General features: G+C 39.7%; 1 protein-coding gene across 8 annotated transcripts in view; it reads right to left on the bottom strand.

Moving 5' to 3' along the window:
• Nucleotides 1-25890, bottom strand: part of dnm1a (dynamin 1a) — a 471312-nt gene that overhangs the window by 252384 nt on the left and 193038 nt on the right. For all 8 annotated transcript variants that reach the window (XM_039762667.1, XM_039762670.1, XM_039762673.1 and 5 more), the window contains exons 11-13: nucleotides 12027-12113; nucleotides 4301-4371; nucleotides 2901-2952 (exon numbers count right to left, since the gene is read on the bottom strand). In XM_039762667.1, the coding sequence (XP_039618601.1) occupies nucleotides 2901-2952; nucleotides 4301-4371; nucleotides 12027-12113 (210 nt within the window). The remainder of the gene's footprint in view (nucleotides 1-2900; nucleotides 2953-4300; nucleotides 4372-12026; nucleotides 12114-25890) is intronic.

Genomic DNA, 25890 nt, shown 5'->3' with positions numbered 1-25890 from the left:
GTACGTTGAGAGTATTCAGTCTGGCAATATGGTGCAGCCTTAGTTTGTGGAAGACAGACACAACTAAAGACATGAGCATGAAATAATGGTCGTCAATTTCAAACTGTGTTTCCTCGATGTGCTCCTTGAGAAAAAACACATCATCTGAACCAATCTCAGCCCGAACAAACTGATTGATCAAAGATACACTGACAGCTCGCCCTAATGTCGACTGTCAGATAACACGTTCAGCTACTTTGACCACCTTGACTGGACCCTCAGAAGAAATCATCAAACCTCCTTTGTTTGTTAATGTGGGCGAGTGGTAGCTTTGATCATATGATGGCGGTACAGCATCTGTTACCAAACCAGCACGGCACACATCACAGGACAGCTTTCTCAAAGTCCCGTCTAAGGGCTACCTGACCTCCCACTGCTTCCTGAGGTGTTTGAGAAATGTTAACAGCTAACAACAATCTACATAGTTAGTGACTAAATACGTTTAGCCAAAACGTTGCTTGGAGGCTCACTTGAGCACATAAATGCATAGCTTTGCTAGCTTAGCCTGGCGTAGCTAAAGTTAAGATTATAAAACAGGATTTTCTAATGGCCAAATATAACCAAAACAATTGTTCAGCCTTACCTATGAAATGTAATCCCCCAGGATCTGGTTTGGAGTGTACAGCGGTTTGCACAATCCCAAGCAGCACATGCACGAGGCATCTTTATTCATTACTTCATTTCACAGCAGTGCCACTTGCAATATGGCGGCGACGTTGACGTATGATGCTGCTGGTCATGCGGCGTCTAGTAATTCTATGTCTATGCTGCAAAGCCGTTCCATCACTCACATCACTTCCATTGCCTGCCCTCCTGGACCCACCCCTTTCCTGCCTGGAATCCACATGACAGGAAGTTCGGCCATTTTAAATCAGTTCTGTATTGGACTCCCGTCCGAAAAGACGTCAATTTCGCCTTTGTTAAAAGAAACATTTCTTTCATTTATTTCCATTATAGGGGGTCACGGACGTGCCCAAAACTTTTGCTGTGGTTTCTTCTTTTCTTACAGCGTATGTATCAAGATTTTCTTGTTATGACAGCTTGATCTATCTAAAAATAATGTCACACAAATGAATCGTATTGTATTTTAACTTTAAGAAACATTCTTTGAGGGTGTGCTCTATACACTCAATGGCCACTTTATTAGGTACACCTGTTCACCTGCTTGTTAATGCAAATATCTAATCTGCCAATCACACGGCAGCAACACAATGCATTTTTGGCCTGTGGACATTGTCAAGACCACCTGCTGAAGTTCAAATCGAGCGTCAGAATGGAAAGAAAGGTGACTGAAGTGACATTGAGTGTGGCATGGTTGCTAGTGCCAGATGAGGTGGTCCGAGTATTTCAGAAACTACTAATCTGCATACAATCATCTGTAGGGTTTACAGAGAATGGTCCGAAAAAGGGATAATATCCAGTGAGCATCAGTTCAATGCCTTGTTGATGCCAGAGGTCAGAGGAGAATGGCCAGACTGGTTTGAGCTGATTGAAAGGTAACAGTAAGTCAAATAAGCACTCGTTACAACCAAGGTATGCAGAAGAGCAGCTCTGAACACCCAACACATCAAACCTTGAAGCAGATGGGCTACAGGAGCAGGAGACCACACCTGGTGCCACCCCTGTCAGCTAAGAACAGGCAACTGAGGCTACAGTTCACACAGGCTCACCAAAATTAGACAATGGAAGATTGGAGACATGTTGCCATGTCTGATGAGTGTTGATTTCTGCTGCGACATTTGCATGCTAGGGTCAGAATTTGGCATTAACAACATGAAAGCATGGATCCATCCTGCCTTGTATCAACAGTTCAGGCTGCTGGTGGAGGTGTAATGGTGTGGTGGATATTTCCTTGGCACACTTTGGGCCCCTTAGTACCAAATGAGCATGCAACTAAATGCCACAGCCCACCTGAGTATCGTTGTTGACCATGTCCATCCCTTTATGACCGCATCTTCTGATGGCTCCTTCCAGCAGGATAATGCGCCATGGCACAAAGCTCAGATCATCTCAAACTGGTTTCTTGAACATGACAATGAGTTCAATGGTCTAAAATGGTCTCCACAGTCACCAGATATCAATCCAGTAGAGGACCTTTGAGATGTGATGGAGCAAGAGATTTGCATCATGGATGTGCAGTCGACAAATATGCAGCAACTGTGTGATGCCATCATGTCAATATCGAACAAAATCCCAGAGGAATGTTCCCAGCACCTTGTTAAATCTGTGCCATGAAGAATTACGGCAGTTCGGATGGCAAATGGGGGTCCAACCTGGTACTAGCAAGGTGTACCTAATAAAGTGGCCGGTGAGTGCATATTATTATTTTTTTTTATTGTTATATTTTTTAAAATCAAGCAAGTATGTACTTTGTGGAAAGCACCATACAGAACAAAGGTTATTTATTAAGTGTATATTTGAACTGCGTTCTTGTGGACTTCATTTGAATTTTATTTTAGCCTACCTCAAAATGCATCTTGTTTCAGTGAATTCTATGAAACAAAATGGTTTTTGCTTGAATGTTTGAAATTATTTTGTGTGCTTTACCAGAGTCAAAGTGCCCAGTGACGGTTGGATCTGTAAGAGACGCTATATAAAATAATGCACAGAGCTCAGTATGGTCATCCTTTTATAAAGTAAATGGACTTGGCAACTGATTCAAAACTATTACTGGCCACCATAAATCTTCACTGCTGTACATCTGGTTAAATTAGTTAGCATCTCCTTCTTGTCCGTAATTTTCAATAAAACACTTCTGGTATAAGATCAGAATCTGGCATGGACTTGTTTAAGAGGCCAGAATTCACTGTACTCTCTTGGTTCTGCTTCTTTACGTTCCTCAGGGAATGACTCCTTCTTACCTGATTTCCAGAAGCTTTCTTCTTGCTCATCTGGCTGCTCCTTTGCTGTGCACTAAAAAAGAAAAAAAAAATATTCACACATTACCAGACTTGCTTAATCCATACCATCATCATGGGGAGACAGAGATTATATCAGCACAAGGGCGCTAATTTATTGCAGAGAATGTTCTTTCAACAATGGGGGCACTGTGCTGTATTTCCAACATTATTATCCTCAATACAGGAGCCCCTCAAGGACGTGTTCTGAGCCCTCTGCTGTATTTTCTTTACAGATTTGATTGCATGGCCACACACAACTTTAACTCCATTGTGAAGTTTGCCGACGACACTCTCTAACAATGATGACACGGCCTATCTGGAAGAGGTGGAGAACCTGGCATCGTGGTACCAAGCAAAAGGAACTGGTTGTTGGATTTCAGACGAAAGCAGCAGCAGTCCTTTACACCAGTCCATATCAATGGGGCTACAGTGGACAAGGTTAGCAGCTTCAGGTACCTTGGAGTTCATATCTCCAAGGACTGGACATAAATTCAGCATATACAATCTCAGGTCAAAAAGGCAAGGCATCATCTGTAGTACAGCGGGTATAGAAAAGAATCCCCCCCTTCGAAATATTCCCATTTTTGTTGCTTTACAGCCTTAAATAAAAGCACACAAACCAATATTTTTTCCAGCTTTACTCACTCAATGCAATCTCTAACATCCAAGTGAAAGATGTCACAGCTACAGTTCAGGAGAATTTTAAAAAATAAAAAACAAGAAATGCTGAGATTTATTAAGGATCCCTCCCCTTCCTAAACTCTATCAGGTGTCAGTGCCCACCATTTCCATTGCGGCTTCCTCCCACCTGTGCTCAGTTGTAATGAGTGTGATTAGTGAAGCTGTTCCTGGTCCATTCATTCCCTTGCTTGGTAGAGCAACTGACAGCAAACACCTGACTATGGGTGGCAGGCCATTTTCAAAAGATCTCAGGGATAGAGTTGTGGACCGACATAAGGCAGGAGATGGAGACAAAAACATCTCAAAGGGTTTATCAATCCCAAAGAGCTCAGTAAAGTCCATCATAAAGAAGTGTTTGGTACTACGAGTAAAATCCCAGTTTAGCTGGTCATCTCTCGGCTCGTTTCACGTCTCATTTCTGTTTGGCTGACATTTAATGAAGAAACAAATCAACTCAGAGGACTGAATCCTTAAAAACAGGGCGATCAAAATGAAGGGCAAAGGAGTTCATTAGCAGTGAAAACTGCTCGCTGATTAGGAAAAGAGTTAAAATGAGAACCTGCAGCCACTGCGGTCCACCGGGCCTGGAGTTCTACACCCCAGCTCTAGAGCTTATGCAATACATATTATATTAGTCAGAGTGGTCAAAACAACAGAGTAAAGAATATAAGCAAACTCACTTGGCAAATCCAATAAAGTCTTCATGGTTCGTGTTCATGTAGGCCAGCTCAATGTCTATAAGCAGCATTACCTGGTCAAAAATGAAAAGCAAGTTATTATAAAACTATCATCACTTATATGTATTAGAATGTAATCAACGTCTGAGCGCCACATAAAAGCAACTTCCTTATGCTTCATCTCATTCTAAAGTTAACACATCATTTAACAGTTGGAATGATTAGATGAAAAGAAAAGGTGCTCTCATCAGACTGGACCGGCAGCACAAACTCCACTATAGAGAAAACAGGATGAGGTAGACGGTCAGTTGGCTGAGGTCTCCAGGAAGTGTCCTCCATAATGTTCTGGACCAAAACCTCATTTTTACTTGATTTACACCTCTGCTCAAGAGTGTAAAAGTACAAATCAATCTAAAAATCTAAATCTAAAATGAGTGACCAAGTCGTGTGGTAGACAGGAGGACATTAAGGACCTTCAAAACTCAACTTGATGTTATTTTAGAAGAATTCAGGAATAGAATAGGACTGGCCAGCTTTGTGGAGCTGAATGGCCTGTTCTTGTGTAGATTGTTGTAATTTCTAAATTAATACAAAAATAGAATTCAAATACAATTCGGGGGATTCATGGCCTGAATGATGCATTAGTGAGCAAGAAAATCAATTGAAGGGAAAGGAAGAGCAGTCATTAATCTTGGAGGCACAAAGCTAAATTTCTCCCTGGAGACAAATAATGTCTTTCTTTCTTTCTTTCTAGATCTATCTATGTACCTATCTAAAGGTGCTATATAAATAAAATTCATTATTATTATAATTATTATTATTACTAGCAAAATACCCGCGCTTCGCAGTGGAGAAGTAGTGTGAAGTTATGAAAAAGAAAAGGAAACATTTTAAAAATAACGTGACATGATTGTCAATGTAATTGTTTTGTGACTGTTATGAGTGTTGCTGTCATCAAGGATTTGATTATCATTATTTCTTTCAATCAGGTTTGTATTTGGAGGACGTGTTGTGTTCAAGTTACATTCCGTGTTTGTCAGCCGTTGTAAAGATAACAGGTTTCATTCATCGAAGTGTTCACTACCCAAATCAGTACTCGTGAATCTAAGATGTTTAACAGGCATTCCTAGTATTAAGTTGTGGATTTGCTTGTGAATATTTAGCGGTAGCGTGTCTATGAACTTAATTTAACCTTTCCCAGTCCTGCAAAGTCAGTTCACGTGAGCCACTCGGAGTACATACATCGAAGCTTCTCAGCTGTGCTTGTGCTCTCTCGTGCGATCTTGCGATGTCCACGGCTTTATTTAATGTTAGCTCAGACCCGGCACTTAAAAGTTTCTCTCACACTTTTGCTGAGTTTGTGCCAAACACTATTCTATCCCTGACCATCTCATCTTCGTTTGCATAAGCACAGTCCTTCACCAGCAATTTTAACTCCGTTACAAAGTGCTGAAAAGTCTCGTTTATACCCTGCATCTTCTCATTAAACTTGTATCTCGCAAATATCGTGTTTATCGCAGGCATGACAAACGCCAGCGGCAGCCTGTCTATGAACGTAATTTAAACTTTAGGTTTACACCGTGCTTTGTTTCCGCAGTAGCTGCACTCATGAATATGCTTGTATGCGTCACTCGCTTCATATTCTTTTGCTGCCTTCTCAATTGTGTAATGCATTTTTTGAACAGGTTTCATTCATCAAAGTGATCACTACCCAAATCGCTACTCGTGAATCTAAGATGTTTAACAGGCATTCCCAGTATTAAGTTGTGGATTTGCCTGCGAATATTTAGCGGCAGCGTGTCTATGAACGTAATTTAAACTTAAGCTTTACACCTTCCTTTCCTATTGATATGTCTACAAAGGCTTGTTCAGCGTCAGAGGGTTTCCACAGCAGCTGCACTTATGAATATGCTAAGCACAGTCCTTCACCCGCAAATATTTACCTTATATGGGCAGGCACTCAATTATGTGGGAGGCATGATGATGAGGGATGCAACTCCGCCTCCCATGGCGACCGAGCTGCTGGCTATGGCCGTATATATGGACAAAAGTAGGTTCCAGTTATGACCGTTACGCGTAGAATTTCTAAATGAAACCTGCTTAACTTTTGTAAGTAAGCAGTAAGGAATGAGCCTGCCAAATGTCAGCCTTCTACCTACATGGGAAGTTGGAGAATTAGTGACGACTGAGTGAATGAGTCAGTGAGGGCTTTGTCTTTTATTAGTATAGACTAGCAAAATACCCGCGCTTCACAGCAGAGAAGTATTGTGTTAAGGAAGTAATGAAAAAGAAAAGGAAACATTTTAATAATAACGTAACATGATTGACAATGTAATTGTGTTGTCTTTGTAATAAGTGTTGCTGGCATATATATATATATATATATATAGTTCCCCTTTGCTTGGAATTGAAAGTGTGATTAAATGAAGCTTCTCAGCTGTGCTTGTGCTAAGAAAAGGAAACATTTTAAAAATAACGTAACATGATTGTCAATGTAATTGTTTTGTCACTGTTATGAGTGTTGCTGTCATCAAGGATTTGATTATCATTATTTCTTTCAATCAGGTTTGTATTTGGAGGACGTGTTGTGTTCAAGTTATATTCCGTGTTTGTCAGCCATTGTAAAGATAACAGGTTTCATTCATCGAAGTGTTCACCACCCAAATCGGAACTCGTGAATGTAAGATGTTCAACAGGCATTCCCGGTAGTAAGATGTGGAAATTGCCTGTGAATATTTAGCAGTAGCATGTGTATGAACTTAATTTAATCTTTTCCAGTCCTGCAAAGTCAGTTGACGCAAGCCGCTCAGAGTACATGCATCGAAGCTTCTCAGCTGTGCTTATGCGATCTCGCGATGTCTACGACTTTATTTAATGTTAGCTAAGACCCGGCACTTCAAAGTTTCTTGTTACAGCAATTTTAACTCCGCAACAAAGTGATCCAAAGTCTCGTTTATACCTCGTGTCTTCTCATTAAACTTGTATCTCGCGAATACCATACTCGTTGTAGGCATGACAAACGGCAGCGTGTGTGTGTCTATAAACTTAATTTAAACTTACGGTTCACACCGTGCTTTGTTTCCGCAGTTGTGTAATTCAGTTTTTGTTCAGCACTCTTTGGAACTGTTCCTTTTTGTCGGTGCACTGCGTCAGTTCACGTGAGCCGCTCGGTGCACATGCATCAAAGGTTCCCAGCTGTGCTGGTGCCATCTCATGCGATGTCCACGGCTGTATTTAATGTTAGCTAAGACCCGGTACTTAAAAGTTTCTCTTGCAGTTTCGCTGAGTTTGTGCCAAACACCACCTTGACCATCTCATTTTCGTCTGCATAAGCACAGTCCTTCACCCGTGAATATTTAGCGGCAGTGTTTCTATTGGATTGCCACTGACGGACGGCCTTATATGGGCAGGCACTAAATTACGTGGGAGGCATAACTCCGCCTCCCACGACCATCAAGCAGACGTCTATTATAGTATATGGACGAAAAAATAGGTTCCAGTTATGACCGTTACGCATACAATTTCTAAATGAAACCTGCCCAGCATTTGTAAGTAAGCTGTAAGGAATGAGCCTGACAAATTTCAGCCTTCTACTTACATGGGAAGTTGGAGAATTAGTGATGAGTGAGTCAGTGAGTGAGTGAGTGAGTGAGTGAGTGAGTGAGTCAGTGAGGGCTTTGCCTTTTATTAGTATAGATTATTATTATTATTATCTGTTATATACTGCTGCCTTTCCTATCTATCTATCTATCTTTCCATTATATAGTTCCTTTCACTCTATCTATCTATCTATAGGTGCTAAATAAATAAAATTCATTATTATTATCTGTTATATACTGCTGCCTTTCATATCTTTTTATCTAGCTATTATATAGTGCCTTTCACTCTATCTATCTATCTATCTATCTATCTATCTATCTATCTATCTATCTATCTATCATATAGTGCCTTTCACTCTATCTATCTATCATATAGTGTATTTCCTACCTATCCGCTATATAGTGCCTTTCTTCTCTACAGTGCCCTCTATGATGTTTGGGACACAGACACATTTTTCCTTGCATTTCCTTGCATTGCCCCATCTGCCCCACAAACTACAAATCAAACAATTCAGACTTGTGATTAAAGTGCACACTGCAGACTTTCATTGATGGAGATTTGCACATATTTCAGTTGCCACACTTTTTCTACATGACCCACCCCACCCATTTCAGGGCACCATAATGATTGGGACAATTGGTGTCACAGGTGTTTGTGATCACTCAGGTGGGTTTCATGGCTTTATAAGACACCTTGGCTTGCGTCTAACCTTTGGAGTCTGTAGCTGCCATTGTTCAATGTGAATACAATTGCAGTGCCTACCAAAGAAAGTCAAAGAAGCCATTATGAGGCTGAAAAGTGAGAATAAAACCATCTGTAAAAGTGTAGGATGACCTAAATTAACTGTCTGGAATGTCATAAAGAAGAAAAAACACACTGGTGAGCTCAGTAGTCATAATGTGTCTGGTAGACCAAAGAAGACCACCACTACTGATACTCACTAGTGGAAAGAAAAGGCCTAAAACACCTGAAAGACCAGAAACAGTCTTCAGGGGGCCGATGTGTATATGTGTGTGTCAGAGATGACTATCAGCAGAAGACATCATGAACAGAAATACAGAGGCCACACTGCAAGATGGAAACCACAAAATCAGGATGGCCAGATTACAGATTGTAAAAAAGGACTTCAAAGAGCCAGCAGAATTCTGGGGAAAGGTCTTTTGGACAGATGAGACAAAAATGAACCTCATCAGAGTGATGGCAAGAGCAAAAATGTTCATGAATACTAATACAGAGGCCTTACTGCAAGATGCAAACCAGTGCAGGTGTAAGATACCTAGGCTTGCTCAAGTCAAAATGGTTTGATTTGTCATTTTAAAACTGTGGAGCAGAGGGGTTATATCAAGGAAAAAAGGGTCTTTGTCCCAAACATTAAGGGCTGCATTGTAGGCCTAACTGAATGTAACATACTCATGAAAAGTTGCATGTGGCATGGTAGGCACTTTTCCAACTCATCTCCAAACTACAACACTACTCAGCTCCTCTTCTCACTTTATAATATACTAGCCATGATACAGAAAGCATTGATAAGGTGCCACATGAGAGGTTGGGCATCAAATTAAAAGAAGTGGGAGTTCAGGGTGATGTTTTTAGAGGGGTGCAGAATTGGCTCAGACACAGGAAGTAGAGGGTGATGGTGGGAGGAACCGCTTCAGAACTGGCCAATGTTAAGAGTGGGGACCAGCAGGGGGCAGTGATAGGGCTGCTGCCATTTTTAATATATATAAATGATATAGATAGATAGATAGATAGATACTTTATTAATCCCAAGGGGAAATTTAGATAGGAATATAAGTAACAAGCTGGTTAGGTTTGCAGATGATACCAAGATAGGTGGATTAGCAGATAATTTGGAATCCATTATATCATCACAGAAGGACTTGGATAGCAGACAGGCTTGGGCAGATTTGTGGATGGTGAAATTTCATGTCAGTAAATGTAAAGTATTACACATAAGAAGTAAAAATGTGAGGTTTGAATACACAATGGGCGGTGGGAAAATTAAGAGTCCACCTTATGAGAAGGATTTAGGAGTCATAGTGGACTCTAAGCTATCGACTTCCCAGACAGTGTTCAGAAGCCATTAAGAAGGCTAACAGAATGCCAGGTTATATAGCGCCTTGATGTGTGGAGGACAAGTCACAGGAGGTTCTGCTCAAGCTTTATAACACACTGGTGAGGCCTCATCTGGAGTACTGGGTGCAGTTTTGGTCTCCAGGCTACAAAAAGAACATAACAGCACAAGAGAAGGTCCAGAGAAGAGCGACTAGGCTGATTCCAGGTCTACAGGGGATGAGTTATGAGGAAAGATGAAAAGAACTGAGCCTTTACAGTTTAAACAAAAGAAGATTAAGAGGTGACATGAGTGAAGTGTTTAAAATTATGAAGGGAATTAGTCCAGTGGATCGAAACGGTGACTTTAAAATGAGTTCATCAAGAACACGGGGACACAGTTGGAAACTTGTTAAGGGTAAATTTTGCACAAAAGTTAGGATGTTTTTCTTTACACAAAGAACGACAGACACTTGGAATAAGCGACCAAGTAGTGTGGTAGACAGTTAGACTTTAGGGACTTTCAAAACTCGACTTGATGTTTTTTTGGAAGAAATAAGTGGACAGGACTGGTGAGCTTTGTTGGGCTGAATGGCCTGTTCTCGTCCAGAGTGTTTTAATGTTCTAATGATACTTGTTGAAGACATGTAATAGAATAATTAAATAATATTTCTTATCTCTTGCCATTTGTGTCCCTTCAACGCCTTTCCTCTATATTTGCACATGTGAATGTCTCTTCACCAGCGCTCCCTTTCTGAAGCATGTTCCCATAATGCCTGTATCATTATTTTTGAGGCACCTTTCTCGCCTTCTGTCTGCTTTTATGCTTGCCATCCTTGGCAAGACGTCTCCCTTGTTGTGCTCATTTACTAACCTCTTTTTATCGGTGATTCCAAGGATTAATAAAATGACAGTGGGAGGTCAAGCTCTTAATTACAGGGGGCCCCTAAACTGTGGACTGGTCTGCCTGCTACTATAAGAGATGCCCCTTCGGTCTCAGCTTTAAAAGTCTCACGACTTCAGTTTAGCACACCCTGACTAGAGCTGCTGATTAACTGTGCAGACTGCATCTCTGTTGTTAGTCATTAGCAGTAAAACAGAAGTAACATGATAGTTCTAATTTCTTACTAACCCTCACCTATTCTGTTTCTCTTCTCAGTACTCAAATGTGCCACTTGGTGCCACGGCCCACATGCCAAGTTGTTTCGCCTGCCTAAGTTAAAGTCATCCCTGATGGAAGATTGTAGGAATCGTGGGAAAGAGGGGTCCTTTCATTGGATTGGCTGGCCCATTGCTGACTCAGCTGTGGAATGGCCAAATGAGGGAGGCAGCTTGGTGGCTGAGGTCTCCGGGACTCTAAACAAATCCAAATCCTATTATGGGATATCATCTACTGTTAAATTCTGCTCCGAACTTGTAATATTTTTATACTGTATTGAGGATTACTTCTATTCTGTTCTGTGTATTGTATCGTATTGTATTGACCCCCTTCTTTTTGACACCCAATGCATGCCCAACCTAATTGGAAAAGGGTCTCTCTTTGAACTGCATTTTCTGAGGTTTCTTCCATTTTTTTCCCTACAAGGGTTTTTTTTGGGGAGTTTTTCTTTGTCTTCTTAGAGAGTCAAGGCTGGGGGGCTGTCAAGAGGCAGGGCCTGCTAAAGCCCATTGTGGCACTTCTTGTGTGATTTTGGGCTACACAAAAATAAATTGTATTGTATTGTATCGGTGCTCCCTTTCTTGAGTGTATTCCCATAACGCCTGCTTCTCAGACTCTATCATTGTTTCTGACATGGCCTCCTGTCTGCTTTTATACTTGCCCACTTTGAAGACGACTCTCCCAGAGTGCCTCATGCGTCTTTACTCCTCCTTGTGCGTCTCATACTTACACTTCCTTACTTACACATCACCAAAGACAAACTAACCAATCAGATTGCACAGAGTGACTGGACACATAGACCTTAGTGTTTTATTACATGGTAGATAAAGTTTACCAGGGCCCAGATGCTAAGTGCCCCTTGTTGGTAGCTTTGGGAACTGGACATGGAAGTTCAATTCTGAAAGCCGGTACACCCACCTGATCTTTGGTTCTGCTCTCCCGGTCCCTGATATGTGTGGTTACAATGCGCTCCATCTCTTCACGTAGTCGTGGATATTGCCCCAACTGCAGGGGAGACATAAAAAAGAGACCTGTGGGACACTGAGTGACACGTAACATGGGAGACAGGCAGGAATGGGCAGAGCATCAAGACTGTTAGCATTGCAAAACTGGTCACTGGAGCTCAAGTTTGTACCCGTTCAGGCACACAAAGGAGGAGACTTTCAACTTTTAAGTTCCATTCATTAATAAGATTTTTAATGTATATTTTATGTTGCACATGGAAGAACCTGATTTCTGAGTTTGGTTCAGTTATTGGATTTACATAACGTCTTTAAAAGTATTCCGACAGAAATGTTAACATCCTGAAAAGAATTGAACTGAAATGTCATGGAATTGCAGGATATCGAGGAGTCTGAAGCAAGTGACATCACAAGGTGACAAAACTTGACAACACCGGACAGGCATTTCTTTCTTTCTAGATCTGTCTATCTATCTAAAGGTGCTATATGAATAAAATTCATTATTATTATTATCTGTTATATACTGCTGTCTTTCCTATCTATCTATCTATCTATCTATCTATCTAAAGGTGCTATATAAATAAAATGTATTATTATTATTATTATTATTATCTGTTATATACTGCTGTCTTTCATATCTATCTAACTATCTATCTATCTATCTAAAGGTGCTATATAAATAAAATTCATTATTATTATTATTATTATCTGTTATATACTGCTGTCTTTCTTATCTATCTATCTATCTATCTATCTAAAGGTGCTATATAAATAAAATTCATTATTATTATTATTATTATCTGTTATATACTGCTGTCTTTCCTATCTATCTATCTAAAGGTGCTATATAAATAAAATTCATTATTATCTGTTATATACTGTTGTCTTTCATATCTATTTATCTATGTATCATATAGTGCTTTTCATATCTACTCTCTATATATACACTATATAAAATCATAAGCCTAAAAGTGCAACGATTTTGTGTGACTTTTTTTTATGTCATGCTTTAAATTGGGCTTATTTTAAAACCTACATATTTATGTTTGGTATCATTCTTTTTAGAATTTATCGAACTTTAATGTGATGTTAGATTTTCAGATTCTTATTCTGTTTTTAAATTATAAACAAAAAAATATCAAGAACTCATGTGCCGCGAGACAAGACTTTGTGCCAAGAGATTTAATCAGGCCTGGGACAGGAAATAAAAGACAAAGAGTAAGACAGCTGCTGTACAGGTTTTTCAGTGTTTGAAGCGCTGCGGGAGAAGCAGATCATGTGGTACAGCAGCTGATCAAGCAAAGAGGATAACTATTTATTTCTAATTGTATCACCGTTTAAGAGGGGATTTCGGAGGAGCGACGTGTCTCCTTGGGGTGTGTTCGGCCCCCGTCTTCACAACACGAGCGGCAGAGACGCGATGTGGCTGCTGCATAGCGCAGGCCAGCAGGGTTGGCAAGCGAAGCGAGCAGGGGGCGAACCCCTTAGTATACCTCTAATTTATATGCCTTTAATTTTCAACAGGCACAATAATACACGCTGTATGTTTTGGAGGAGATTCTATACTCCTATGACCAAAAAGCCTGTAGGCTTCACAAATAACAAAATGGGGCCTGCTCTTTCCTACAATTTAGGAAAAAGGGACAATAGAAAACATTACTGTGAATTAATGTTGATTGGCAAACCAATGTAAATTAAGAAATTTAGTGTCTGACTCTGTACCCTAACTACTCGATTCACTTTCTACAGGACAGGTATTGCAGTTTTGCAAAGAGCTGAATGATTGTGGAGCAATATACATGGAATAAAACACATTTCGCACCCTGAATAGCAGGATTCTCCTGATTGGTAAAGGATTCTGCAATTTGACAACCCTCAAAATCAAATACAGCGCAGTAAAGTTTACAAGGCGTCTTCTTCTTTAATGTCACTCGATTGCAGTCTGTCCTCATTATCCTGCAATTTTTTTCTTATCATAACATTTATACTGTATTCACTCGTGTATTATATATTGATCTTTTGAATGTTATTCAGCTCCCCTCACCCAAATACTTAGAAAGCAATCAATAATAAGAGATGAGAGGAAATACAGTATATGGTCACTGAAAAAGATTCCAAATTTCCTTTTTTTTCATTACAATTTTTTTTTCAGGATGCTGTTTTATTAATTAATGATCAGACAAAAAAAAAAGAAATGATGTTCAATGTTATTTAATATGTGAGCATTTTGTATCTACTCAAAATCAATTCAAGATAGTATCACATGCAAAACGTTCTTTCAACTTGGACATCATTAATAGCATTAATTTCCGCCACAAAGGTATCATGCAAACCAAGGCGCATCCCATTTGTGGGAGTCGAGTACCCAAACTGGGGTCTGCACCAAAGGCACGAAAGTGTCTGCAACAAGGCCTTCACTTAGCATCCAGCTAACCAGTGCAATGCAGCAACAGCCGTTTCAGCTTGCAGGAACGTCACATCGACCTCCATGCATGAGTTCACCGTGTCGGTGTGGGCCAGCTAGACCCATCGTATCCAAATGTTGTAGCAAGCAAACATGCAGACTGGAAAAAGCAGGCGGGAAGACGTGCATGCACAGGAAAAGGAGAAAACTATTTACAGAGGTAGAAGACAGCTGAGTGGGAAGGAAGAGGGGACGGAGAGGAGGTAGGAATGAATGTAGGGAGGTACAGAACTTCTGGACATGTGACCTCCTGCGGATTTTGATTTCCACGGAAAAAAAAAACTCCCTTTGCTCTCTATAACTGGAAGAGGTGGACATCATGAATTTTAATAGCTCTGCTGCAGATAATTGTGACAAAATAAAGTGTTCCTTTTCCTAAAATGAACCAAAATATATGCTGTAGAAAATTTTGAAATATACCCTTAGTCTACAAACATGCACACAAAAAACGATGACTGTCATAAATATAACAAAACTAAACTCTTACATTTGGCCTTAAAGGGATACTCCACCCAAACAATGACATTTTTTAAAATCCTGCCTAAAGATAGGCCTCTCCCTAGGCAGCCTGACCTCAGACTTCACAGGCTGGCTTTGAATTGCATAGACAATAAATGGGGTACCTGCATTTAACGGAACACTCCTTCTAAAAATTGATATTTTTTGTATATGTTACTCACCCCGTGTAGTTTGTACTGCTCGCCAAAATACATTTTTAATATCACATTTTTATGAAGAACGAGAGGAAAAAGTTTATAAAATAATAAAAACCAACGGCAACCCATCAAACAGGAAATTATATGAAAAACGTCCATGAAAAAAAAAAATCCCACGTCCAGTTGTATGCTCAAAACATGCAAAAATCATGCAATTTTTGGTAAAATATTGTTAAATTGGTAATTCTGGGGGCGGCGCAGTGGGTAGCGCTGCTGCCTTGCAGTTAGGAGCCCCAGGTTCGCTTCCCGAGTCCTCCCTGCGTGGAGTTTGCATGTTCTCCCGGTGTCTGCGTGGGTTTCCTCCCACAGTCCAAAGACATGCAGGTTAGGTGCATTGGTGTTTCTAAATTGTCCCTAGTGTGTGTTTGGTGTGTGTGTGTGTGTGTGTGTGTGCATGCCCTGTGGTGGGTTGGCACCCTGCCTGGGGTTTGTTTCCAGCCTTGCGCCCTGTATTGTCTGGGATTGGCTCCAGCGGACCCCCATGACCCTGTGTTGGGTATAGCGGGTTGGATAATGGATGGATGGTAATTCTGAAATATCAGTGCGCACTAAAACTAGAAAACGCAATTTACAGGGAACTGAGTAATGAGGACAGGACTCTTGATCAGTGAATGATCAGGAGAGACTGGTCTTCAATTCAAAAGTACTGTCATGGATGTGCGCCATCTGTAAGCAATACTCCATTCCGTAGCAAAAGGGGGCACTGTTGCTATCAGTCTCATGTTTGTTTCTCCTCTGTGTCAGTGAGAAAGTGTCCCTTGAGGGCAATTAAACCCCACCAGTTCTGGCTGAAGGGCTATAAAAGTCCAACACCTCCAGATGTAGACATCTCATTTAGACCTAGACTTGCCAAATGATGGAGCTCCCTGTGAACAACCCGCTCTTAAGAGCTATCAATGATAGTTAAGCCAAAAAGGATAGATTGTCCTTGTTTCTGTTTTGTGATTTTGTGAGCCTATTTTGCTTTACAGTTACAGTGGAACCTCGGTTCACGAACGTCTAGGAACACGTACAAATCGGGTTACAACCAAAAAGTTCGGCAAACTTTTGCATTTGCTCACGACCACATACTCGGGTGACGAGCAAGCCAGTTTCCCTTCCGGTTCGTACACGCCGATGATTTACGCACGTGTTCAGTCTCTCCCTGTACATTGTTCTCGGTCAGACGTGCGTGCATTCGCTGTGAATTCTTTGTGCTCTATTTCGTGTGCTTTTGCATTAATTCTGCAGTTAACCAAGGCCTCTAAGCAAATGAAGAGGGGTAGTGTTGGTGAGAAGAAAGGTTCGAAGAAAATTGAAATCGAATTAAAGAAAGAAATTATTGAAAAGTATGAGCGTGGAGCTCGTGTTACTGATCTAGATAGATAGAAAAAGCACTATATAATAGATAGATAGAGAGATAGAAAAGGCACTATATAAGAGATAGATAGATAGAAAAGGCACTATATAATGGATAGGTAGACAGACAGATATAAAAATCACTATATAATAGATAGATAGATAGAAAAGGCACTATATAATGGATAGATAGATAGACAGATATAAAAATCACTATATAATAGATAGATAGATAGATGTGAAAGGCGAGTGCAAGAAGTCAAAATCTATGACTTCGGCTATTCTAAAGCAGAAAGAGGCCATTAAAGCAGCTGATGTTGCAAAAGGAGTTTTCCAGGAGCTGGAAAAACTGTTGCTAGTGTGGCTGAACGAGAAGCAACTTGCAGGGGATAACGTAAGTGAGGCGATCATCTGTGAGAAAGCCAGGAAGATTCATGGCGATTTGCTGCAAAACTATCCTTCTACGAGTGGCTAGTTCTTCCTCCTCACTTCCTTCATGCCAGAACTCGACTCATGCAAGGTTAGTTTTCTTGGTTGTTTATGGTTAGTTTTTGTATAAGTTAAGAATTTTTCAAATTTTTATTTGTTTCCCTGTGCTTAAAGCTCATTAAAAAAAAGTATTTACAGCAAGCGGTTCGTAAGGCTGTAGCGTGAACTCCTGCAATGTTAGTTTTCTCTGTTCTCAGTGTTATTCAATGTTTGTACATTTAGTTTACTATTACACTGTGCATTCTATGGTATAATTAATTATTATTGTGCTTAAAAATCTTTAAAAAAATATATTTACAAACAGTTCGTACGGTCTGGAACGGATTAATTGTATTTACATACAATCCTATGCAGGAAATTAGTTCGGGTCACGACCAAATCGGGTTACGACCAGAGTTTTGGAATGAATTACGATCATGACCTGAGGTTCCACCATATTTGGAATTAAAAGGAGCAACCCAGCTGGCACCCCAACACTTCTTGGGATTCACCCTGTACTCATTCCACCGATCCACAGCACAGTATTATGGGAAAGGCATTTTCTTGTTTTCCGATGTAAGCTGCCTTTTCTGTTAATAATCTTTCAGTAAAAAATGCACGTGTTGCAGACATCTTGAGCATACAACACATGTAGATTACAAAACAACGGGTAATGTAAGAATTTTTTTTTCTTTTTAAAATGTGAGGACATAAGAAATTTGTCAACGAGAGGAGACCATTCAGTTCCTCACGACATAGCTAATATCTAAGCTGTCCCATGTTTGTTGTCAACACTGTTTGCTGTTCTGCAGAACAGGTTGCCATTGGGATCTATTATGTCATAAATGTTTTTCTCTTATTCTGCATCAAAACATGAGATTAAATTTATTTCTCGGCTATCACTACAAAGTACCTTGAGAAAGTAACATATAAAAAGCATAATTTTTTTGAATGCAGTATTCTTTTAAAAGCCAGTCCACCATTTTTTGTCTATGCAGGTCAAACCCTGCCTGTCAGGCTGCCTGGGATGAGGCCTATCTTTAGGCAGGATATTAAATAACAAATAAAAACATATCTTTTTTTGGGAGGAGTATTCCTTTAGAAGCCAGTCCCCCATTTTGTGCCTATGCATGTCAAAGCCTGCTTATGGAGTGTGACGTCAGGCTACATGGGTTTGAGGCCTATCTTTAGACAGGATGTTTTCCGATAGGGGGCGATAGCTCCCTGGTTGGAATAAGTTCTTTTTAATTGCGCCGTTTTAAGAAACCTGAACCTAAATAGATATTATAACGAGGTGATATCCCTCACATAGTGATACGGCGGTAAGAAATCACATAAGAGAAAATAACTTTCTTTAATGACGATTTGTGCAGCATAACAGACGAGGAAGCCATAGCAAGACTCTTATCGAAGTGGGATCTCGATGTATACAGTCTGCCATTTTCGTCACTGCGCTGGAAGGATTTTCAGGATCATATGACGTTATCTCCCATCCGTCTGTCGGCTTCAAAAGTGTTCCAAGGTTTTATAATCTTTCTTCATGTGCAGGCCCTCACTTAGGTAAGTCATGCCATTCCAAACAAGGCAAAGAAAGGATCCAATGTCATGCTGACTCTGACACACAGAAATAGTACAAGGCCCATTTCGCAGTTGTGCCTTTCGTGTCTCCTAATGCTTGTCTAGCAGTTCTAAATGATGAGCCCCTGTGTGCTAAATCTGGCCTTGTGTTAGCTGTACATGTGTGAATAAGCAGATTTATAAAATATTTTTTGTACAGAGCACAGTGACATATTAAAACATATAAACTTATATTCCGATTACACAGGATATCACATAACATATCAAGAATATCATTTCTGGGTATAGTTTTCCTTTAAAAGCCAGTCCCCCATTTTGAGTCTATGCGGCCCAAAGCCTGCCTGTGGAGTGTGAGGTCAGGCTGCCTGGAGTGAGGCCCATCTTTAGGCATGATATTAAATAACATATAAAAAATGTCATTTTTGGGAGGAGTACTCCTTTAATGTAATAGTGCTAAATGAATTAACACTTTCAGGTTAAAGTTGCTCTCTATTTATACCCATAAAGCTCATTAACAAAGGTCTCCTCTCGAAAAGAGTTTTCAGTTAAAGCCCGACTTCTTATTTAAGCTTTTCAGCGACTGCTGTAAGTTGATTATATGGTTTTGTACAAATCCACAGGAGATCAGATCATCCCTTTTACCCAGATAAGAAGCAATAGTGCTTAAAATGAAAAACAAACTTAAAAAAGTGTAAAAGAGCTCTATGTTAGTCAATGTGTACAAAGCGACTCCTGCCTGCCACCCCTTTTCAACTCTTTCAAAAAGAAAAGATGCAATAAAAAAAATGGATCGGCTTACTAACTACAACGACGTCAGCACCATTCCCCACCCAGAAGAGAATGAATAAAACGAACAAAACAAAAGAAAAATGCAGAAGTACTGAGTGCAAAGGAAAATGCGAAAGGAAGTACGAGTACTTAAATCGCTTGGCAGTTTTTTTTTTAGCATGAACAGTAAAAGTTGATGAAATTAAAAAGAAGGGAACAGAAAGCACCTGAAAGTAGGGATAGACCGACAGCACATTCTATCTCGGTGGAATCACTGAGGTTTAAAGCCCAAAGGCCCACACTTGTCATCCAAAGGGTGCTGCCCATGGCAAGTCTGTTTTTATTCATTTTCACAAAAAACACAGCAGACTAAAAGTCAAGGACATCATTCTTCTAAAGGCTGGCTGCTCCTCCATTTCAAGACTTATTTACCAACGCCTTGATAAGCCAGGGACAGATGTCAGGCTCTTGTTGACCGACTTTAGCTCTGCTTTTAATGCAGAGCTCCTAAATAAGAAACTCACGCAGTTCAACCTGCCATTGGATCAGAGGCTTTCTTACAGGTAGGAAACACTACAGGAGTGGTTTGGCACACACGTCTGACCCAGTAACCCTTAGTGCTGGCGCACCGCTGGGATGGGTCCTTTCCCACTTTATACAAATGACAAGCCTCTGATGATGTGTCTGTCAAACTTCTTAAATTTGTAGATGACATCCGACTACTGGGCATCATTTCAAAGAATTGATGAGTGCAGGTACGGACAAGAGGTGGAACATCTGACATTGTAGTGCAACTGTAATATCTTGGACCTTAACATTCAGAAAACGTAAGAGATGGTGACAGATTTCAGGAAACAGTCACCTGCTCACCTATCACTTGCTATAAATGACTCAGCCGTTGAGAAGACAGAATCTTCACAAAACCTTAAGTGGGACAATAACATCATGTTTATTATTAACCCTTTACACTCAGCCCCATTGTTTCTGATCTGCCGGCGACCAAACCATAATGTAAAATCTGAAAAAACTGCATAAAATCGCTCATTTACTCACTGATATCATCATATCATATGTCATTAAAATCATGCAGATACTACAATGCATCTTTTTCTTTCTTCCCTCAAAGATGGCCGAATTGCTGCGTCACCGCAACACCTGCCCTCCCCACCAGGGTTTCTTGAATGTCCTAATTCAATTACTTACAATTTGACAGACAGACTTGTACTTACTTATGTATTTAATCATTTAAAGAGTTTCTGTGAAAAGCCAAATGTCCTCAATCTATCTTTCTATTATATAGCACCTTTCATGCTTATCTATTATTATTATTATATTATCTGTTATATACTGCTACCTTTCACATCTATCTATCTATCTATCTATTATATAGTGCCTTTCACATCTATCTATCTATCTATCTATCTATCTATCTATCTATCTATCTATCTATCTATCTATCTATCTATTATATAGTGCCATCTATCTATCTATCTATCTATCTATCTATCTATCTATCTATCTATCTATTATATAGTGCCTTTCACATCTATCTATCTATCTATCTATCTATTATATAGTGCCTTTCATGCCTATCTATCTATTATTATTATTATTACATTATCTGTTATATACTATTACCTTTCACATCTATCTCTCTCTCTATCTATCTCTCTATCTATCTATCTATCTATCTATTATATAGTGCCTTTCATGTCTATCTATCTATCTACAGTATCTATCTCTCTATCTATCTATTATATAGAACCTTTCATGCCTATCTATCTATCTATTATTATTATTATTATTATATTATCTGTTATATACTGCATCCTTTCACATCTATCTATTATATAGTGCCTTTCATATCTATCTATCTATCTATTATATAGTGCCTTTCACATCTATCTATCTAAAGTATGTATCTATCTATCATAGTGCCTTTCATGCCTTTCACATCTACCTATCTATCTATTATTAGCACCTTTCATTCCTATCTATCTATCTATCTATCTATCTATCTATCTATCTATCTATCTATCTATTATATAGTGCCTTTCACATCTATCTATCTATCTATCTCTCTATCTATTATATAGTGCCTTTCACATCTATCTATCTATCTATCTATCTATCTATCTATCTATCTATCTATCTATTATATAGTGCCTTTCACATCTATCTATCTATCTATCTATCTATTATATAGTGCCTTTCACATCTATCTATCTATCTATCTATCTATTATTAGCACCTTTCATTCCTATCTATCTCTCTATTATTATTATTGTTATATTATCTGTTATATACTGCTGACTTTCATATCTGTCTATCTATCTATCTATATATCTATCTATCTATCTATCTCTCTATTGTCTACTAAACAGGAGGGGTGTTTCAGCTTTTAAATAATGCCAATCCATTTTCTATCTTTTCCACTTTCTATATTTCAGATTTGTTCTTTGTGTATAGATGGTTTTGAGTCTTGGACCTATCGGTGCTGTAATTTGGACACACACTATCATTTCTTTACACTTGTATATACTCTGACAGAGTGAGATCTGCCCTTCACACTTAAGTGATCTTTAATGATGGATGTGTATGCTATAGAAACATATTTAACAACAAAAGCAGAGAAGAATAATGCTGTTTTTTTGCTGCTTCAAAATAGAAAAATTATACTTATTACTTAACAGATATTTTATAACATTTTTTCTGGCTGTTTTTGATACATTTGGTGACATTTGTATAATGTTTGGAAGCTTATTCTAATACCTATGGAAATAAAAATAGGATTCAAAATGCCTTTTTTGGATAAAAACATTACTGAATTTCGCAGTTTATTCTGATGTAACATATGTGTAAAACATAATCAATTCTACAGTTTTAAAACTATGGAAAGGAAAAAAGTCTGACCTGTATTTAGAGGGTAGAACATGAATATTGTGTGAAGTATGATGATGTTCTAGTCAGTTAAAGTAGCAGAAAATGGCTAAAAAAACAATAAGCCTGAGTTTAAAGGGTTAAGGAAGACCCTCAGTGAAGGTTCTTTTACCGTCAGCTGAGGAAATTCAACCTCCCGCAAGTAATTTTTGGTCCAGTTCTATACAACCATCATCCAGTCCATCCTAACCTCATCTAGAACTGTCTGGTCTCGTGCCGCCTCTGTCCAGGCTCAGGCTGATCTGAAGCACATCATCAGAACCTGTCAGAAGACTGAAGGCTGTAACATACAACACAATGAAATCCTGTATGAGTCCGGGGTAAGGAAGCGGGCTACAAAGATCATTGCTGATCCAGCTCACCCAGAGCGTCACCAGTTCCAAAGACATCCCTCTGGAAAAGAACGCAAAAGCAACACGTCACCTAAACACATGCAGTTAGTCTGACTATTCGGGTCTAAGCTTCTACTCAGTATCTCCCTCAGACTAGACTGCCTGACTTTTAATATCCTGCCATTTCTGTATTACCCTAATATGCTGTTTCTATGCTGTATCATATTTTATCTTTTTATATTTTATTTTTTGTATTTGGTTGTCACACTGTGTTGTCCTCGGATGTTGCACCAGTACTATCAAGACAAATTCCCAGTACACATTAGCGCACCTGACCAATAAACTGAATTTTAATTCTGATTTACACAACGCCAAGTGCTATGCTGTATCGAGTCTTCAGTAAGACGCAGAAATAGAAACAACTGAGCATTCGTCTACAATGACTGCTCAAATACAATCACACAGCTGTGCAGGGTGGAACAAAGAATACGAAGAAGGTGACGACTCACCACGTTCACGTACCTAGAGGACACCTTTACGCAGAGCAGTCTAAAAATCCCAAGCAGGTTACACAGGATATAAAACCACAGTAGAGACTTACACCCACACTCATTAGGCATACTGTCCGGTTCCACTAAAATGAACTCTATCCTGCATTATTATACAGATTTACTATTAACTATTTCCATTTTTAACTATGGTGGGTGAAGCTGTCACAGGGCTTCTGCTTTACATAGCTATGGTTAATATTTAGTTAGGAATGGACTCCAATTATTCAAAAATGATAGCACTAATCTGAAATTATGCTAACCACAAAATTCAAGTTGTCTCGTAAACATGGAGCTCCTCTGTGTAATTGATAACACAACATGTAAAGTAAATGTAAAGTACTACACATAGGAAATAAAAATGTGAGGTTTGAATACACAATGGGCGGTCAGAAAATCGAGAGTCCACCTTATGAGAAGAATTCATAGTGGACTCGACACGATCAACTGCCAGGCAGTGTGCAGAAGCCATTAAGAAGGCTAACAGAATGTCAGGTTATATAGCGCCTTGATGTGTGGAGTACAAGTCACAGGAGGTTCTGCTCAGGTCTTTATAACACACTGGTGAGGCCTCATCTGGAGTTCTGGGTCTCCAGAAGGACATAGCAGCACTGGATAAAGTCCAGAGAAGAGAGACTAGCCTGATTATGGGGCTACAGGGGATGAGTTCTGAGGAAAGATTAAAAGAGCTGAGCCTTTAAAGGAGATGAAGAGGAGACCTGACTGAGGTGTTTAAAATTATGAAGGGAATCAGTCCAGTGGATCAAGACTGTTATTTTAAAATTAGTTCATCAAGGACACGGGAGCACAGTTGGAAACTTGTGAAGGGTAAATTTCACAAGATCTTAGAAATGCAATCAGGAATCAGATTTGTGAGCACCACACTCATCTCCCGTTCTACCACATCCCAAAGGTGTTCTACTAGATTCCAATCCGCTGACTTGGGAAGGCCATTGAAGACCACTGAACTCATTGTCATGTTCATGAAACCAGTTTGCTTTGTTGACATGGTGCATTATCATACTGGAAGCATCAATTTGAAGATGGGCGAATGGTGGACAAGAAAGGATGAACAAGGTCAGCAACAATGCTCACATAGGTCTTGGCATTCAAGTGGTGATTGATAGTGTCACACACGTGTACATTGGAGGCAGCTAAAGGGCTCAAAAGAGAGTAATTCCATGCCGGACCAGGGGGTGGCGGAGTGCACTGATCCTTTCTTTTTTTCCTCTGCAGACCAGAAATTCTACCAGAGCCTGACCAGCATCAGTTCCAGTTCCTCGTGAAGTCAATCATCCTGCCGACTACGCCACTGTGAAAGGATGCAAAAGATACCACGAAAAGGTTTGGGGCAGTCACCCTGCATACTTGACAACTGGTTTGGAAAAAGAAGCTAAATCTGAAAAAAAGGTCTTTACAGACTTGAGTCCAAAACATACAGTAACTGAGGTAACAGAAAAACAGGGCAGTTTTAAAACTGGACAGGGGAAAATGAGAGGATCGGGAAGCTCCATACAGTTTTTGTGTGGTTGTGCTTTGCTTTTGATCTTCTGACCTGGATTCCAGAATTTGTGCTGTTCCTTTTTGATTGTGACGTTTTTGGTTTCTGCATTAGACCTTTTGGCTACTAACTTCGCTTGGTTTCTGACTCATGTTTCATCTCCTGATCCCTATTTCAAAAAGAAAAATGTCTGCCTCTCTCTGAGGGCCTTCCTGTTCGCCCCTGTACAGAATGGATCTGCAGTAAAATACGAGTACTTCCCATCTACAGAACATTTCAGATGTCTGCTCCCTCATAAGCTGCATTAACAATGGAGACGAGTTGGAGTACAGGAAGGTTGTGGAGGACTTTGTCTTGTGGTGCAGGAAGAACCAACTGCAACTCAACATCAGCAACACAAAAGAACTGGTGGTGGACTTCCGGCATGATGAGGAGCCTCTGAGACCAGTCACCATTTGGGCGGAGGATGTAAAAGTGGTACAGAGCTACAAGTACCAGCAAATTTGACTGGTCTGACAACACAAGAAGGGCAAGAGCAGAGTGGACCTTCTAAGGAGACTCTCAGGTCTTTTGATGTGTGCAGTAAGCTGTTAGACATGTTCTACCAGGGGCCATAGTAGCCAGTGTGTCGATCTATGCCGCAGTCTGCTAAGGAAGCAACTTGAGCTCAAACGATGCCCAAAGTAAGTGCCTGAACAAACTTATCAGGGCAAACCCTGAACATACTGTGGAGAAGAGGATTGTGGATGCCATCATGAAAAATCCCCTCTTGAGGCACTTCAAGCCACAGGCTCATTCCACCATGGAGTAGTAAGAAATGCCTCTGGGGGTCTTTTCTGCTCAATGCTATCAGGCAATTTAATGTTTTATCATTAAATACACTTTAAGTTAATTTTGAAGTTTCTGCACAATATTCAATTTATTGATTGATTGACTGATTAGCTGTATTATTTGTCCTGTGAGTTTGTTTACTCGCTTTTTAAGCTTCTGCTGCTGTATGTATCTGAATTTCATTACGAGATTAATAAAGATTATCTGATCTAATCTAATGATCAACATATGGTGGCAAAGCGATTTGAAACATTTTGTCAGTTGCCACTGCTGACTTAGATGATGATGATGCCACTGAATGTGTCTTGCTGCCACAAAGTAATTTGAAACTCTTTC

The sequence above is a fragment of the Polypterus senegalus genome, chromosome 9 (genome assembly GCF_016835505.1).
Source record: "Polypterus senegalus isolate Bchr_013 chromosome 9, ASM1683550v1, whole genome shotgun sequence".
NCBI lineage: Eukaryota > Metazoa > Chordata > Cladistia > Polypteriformes > Polypteridae > Polypterus > Polypterus senegalus.
This window is presented reverse-complemented; position numbering and strand designations above follow the sequence as displayed.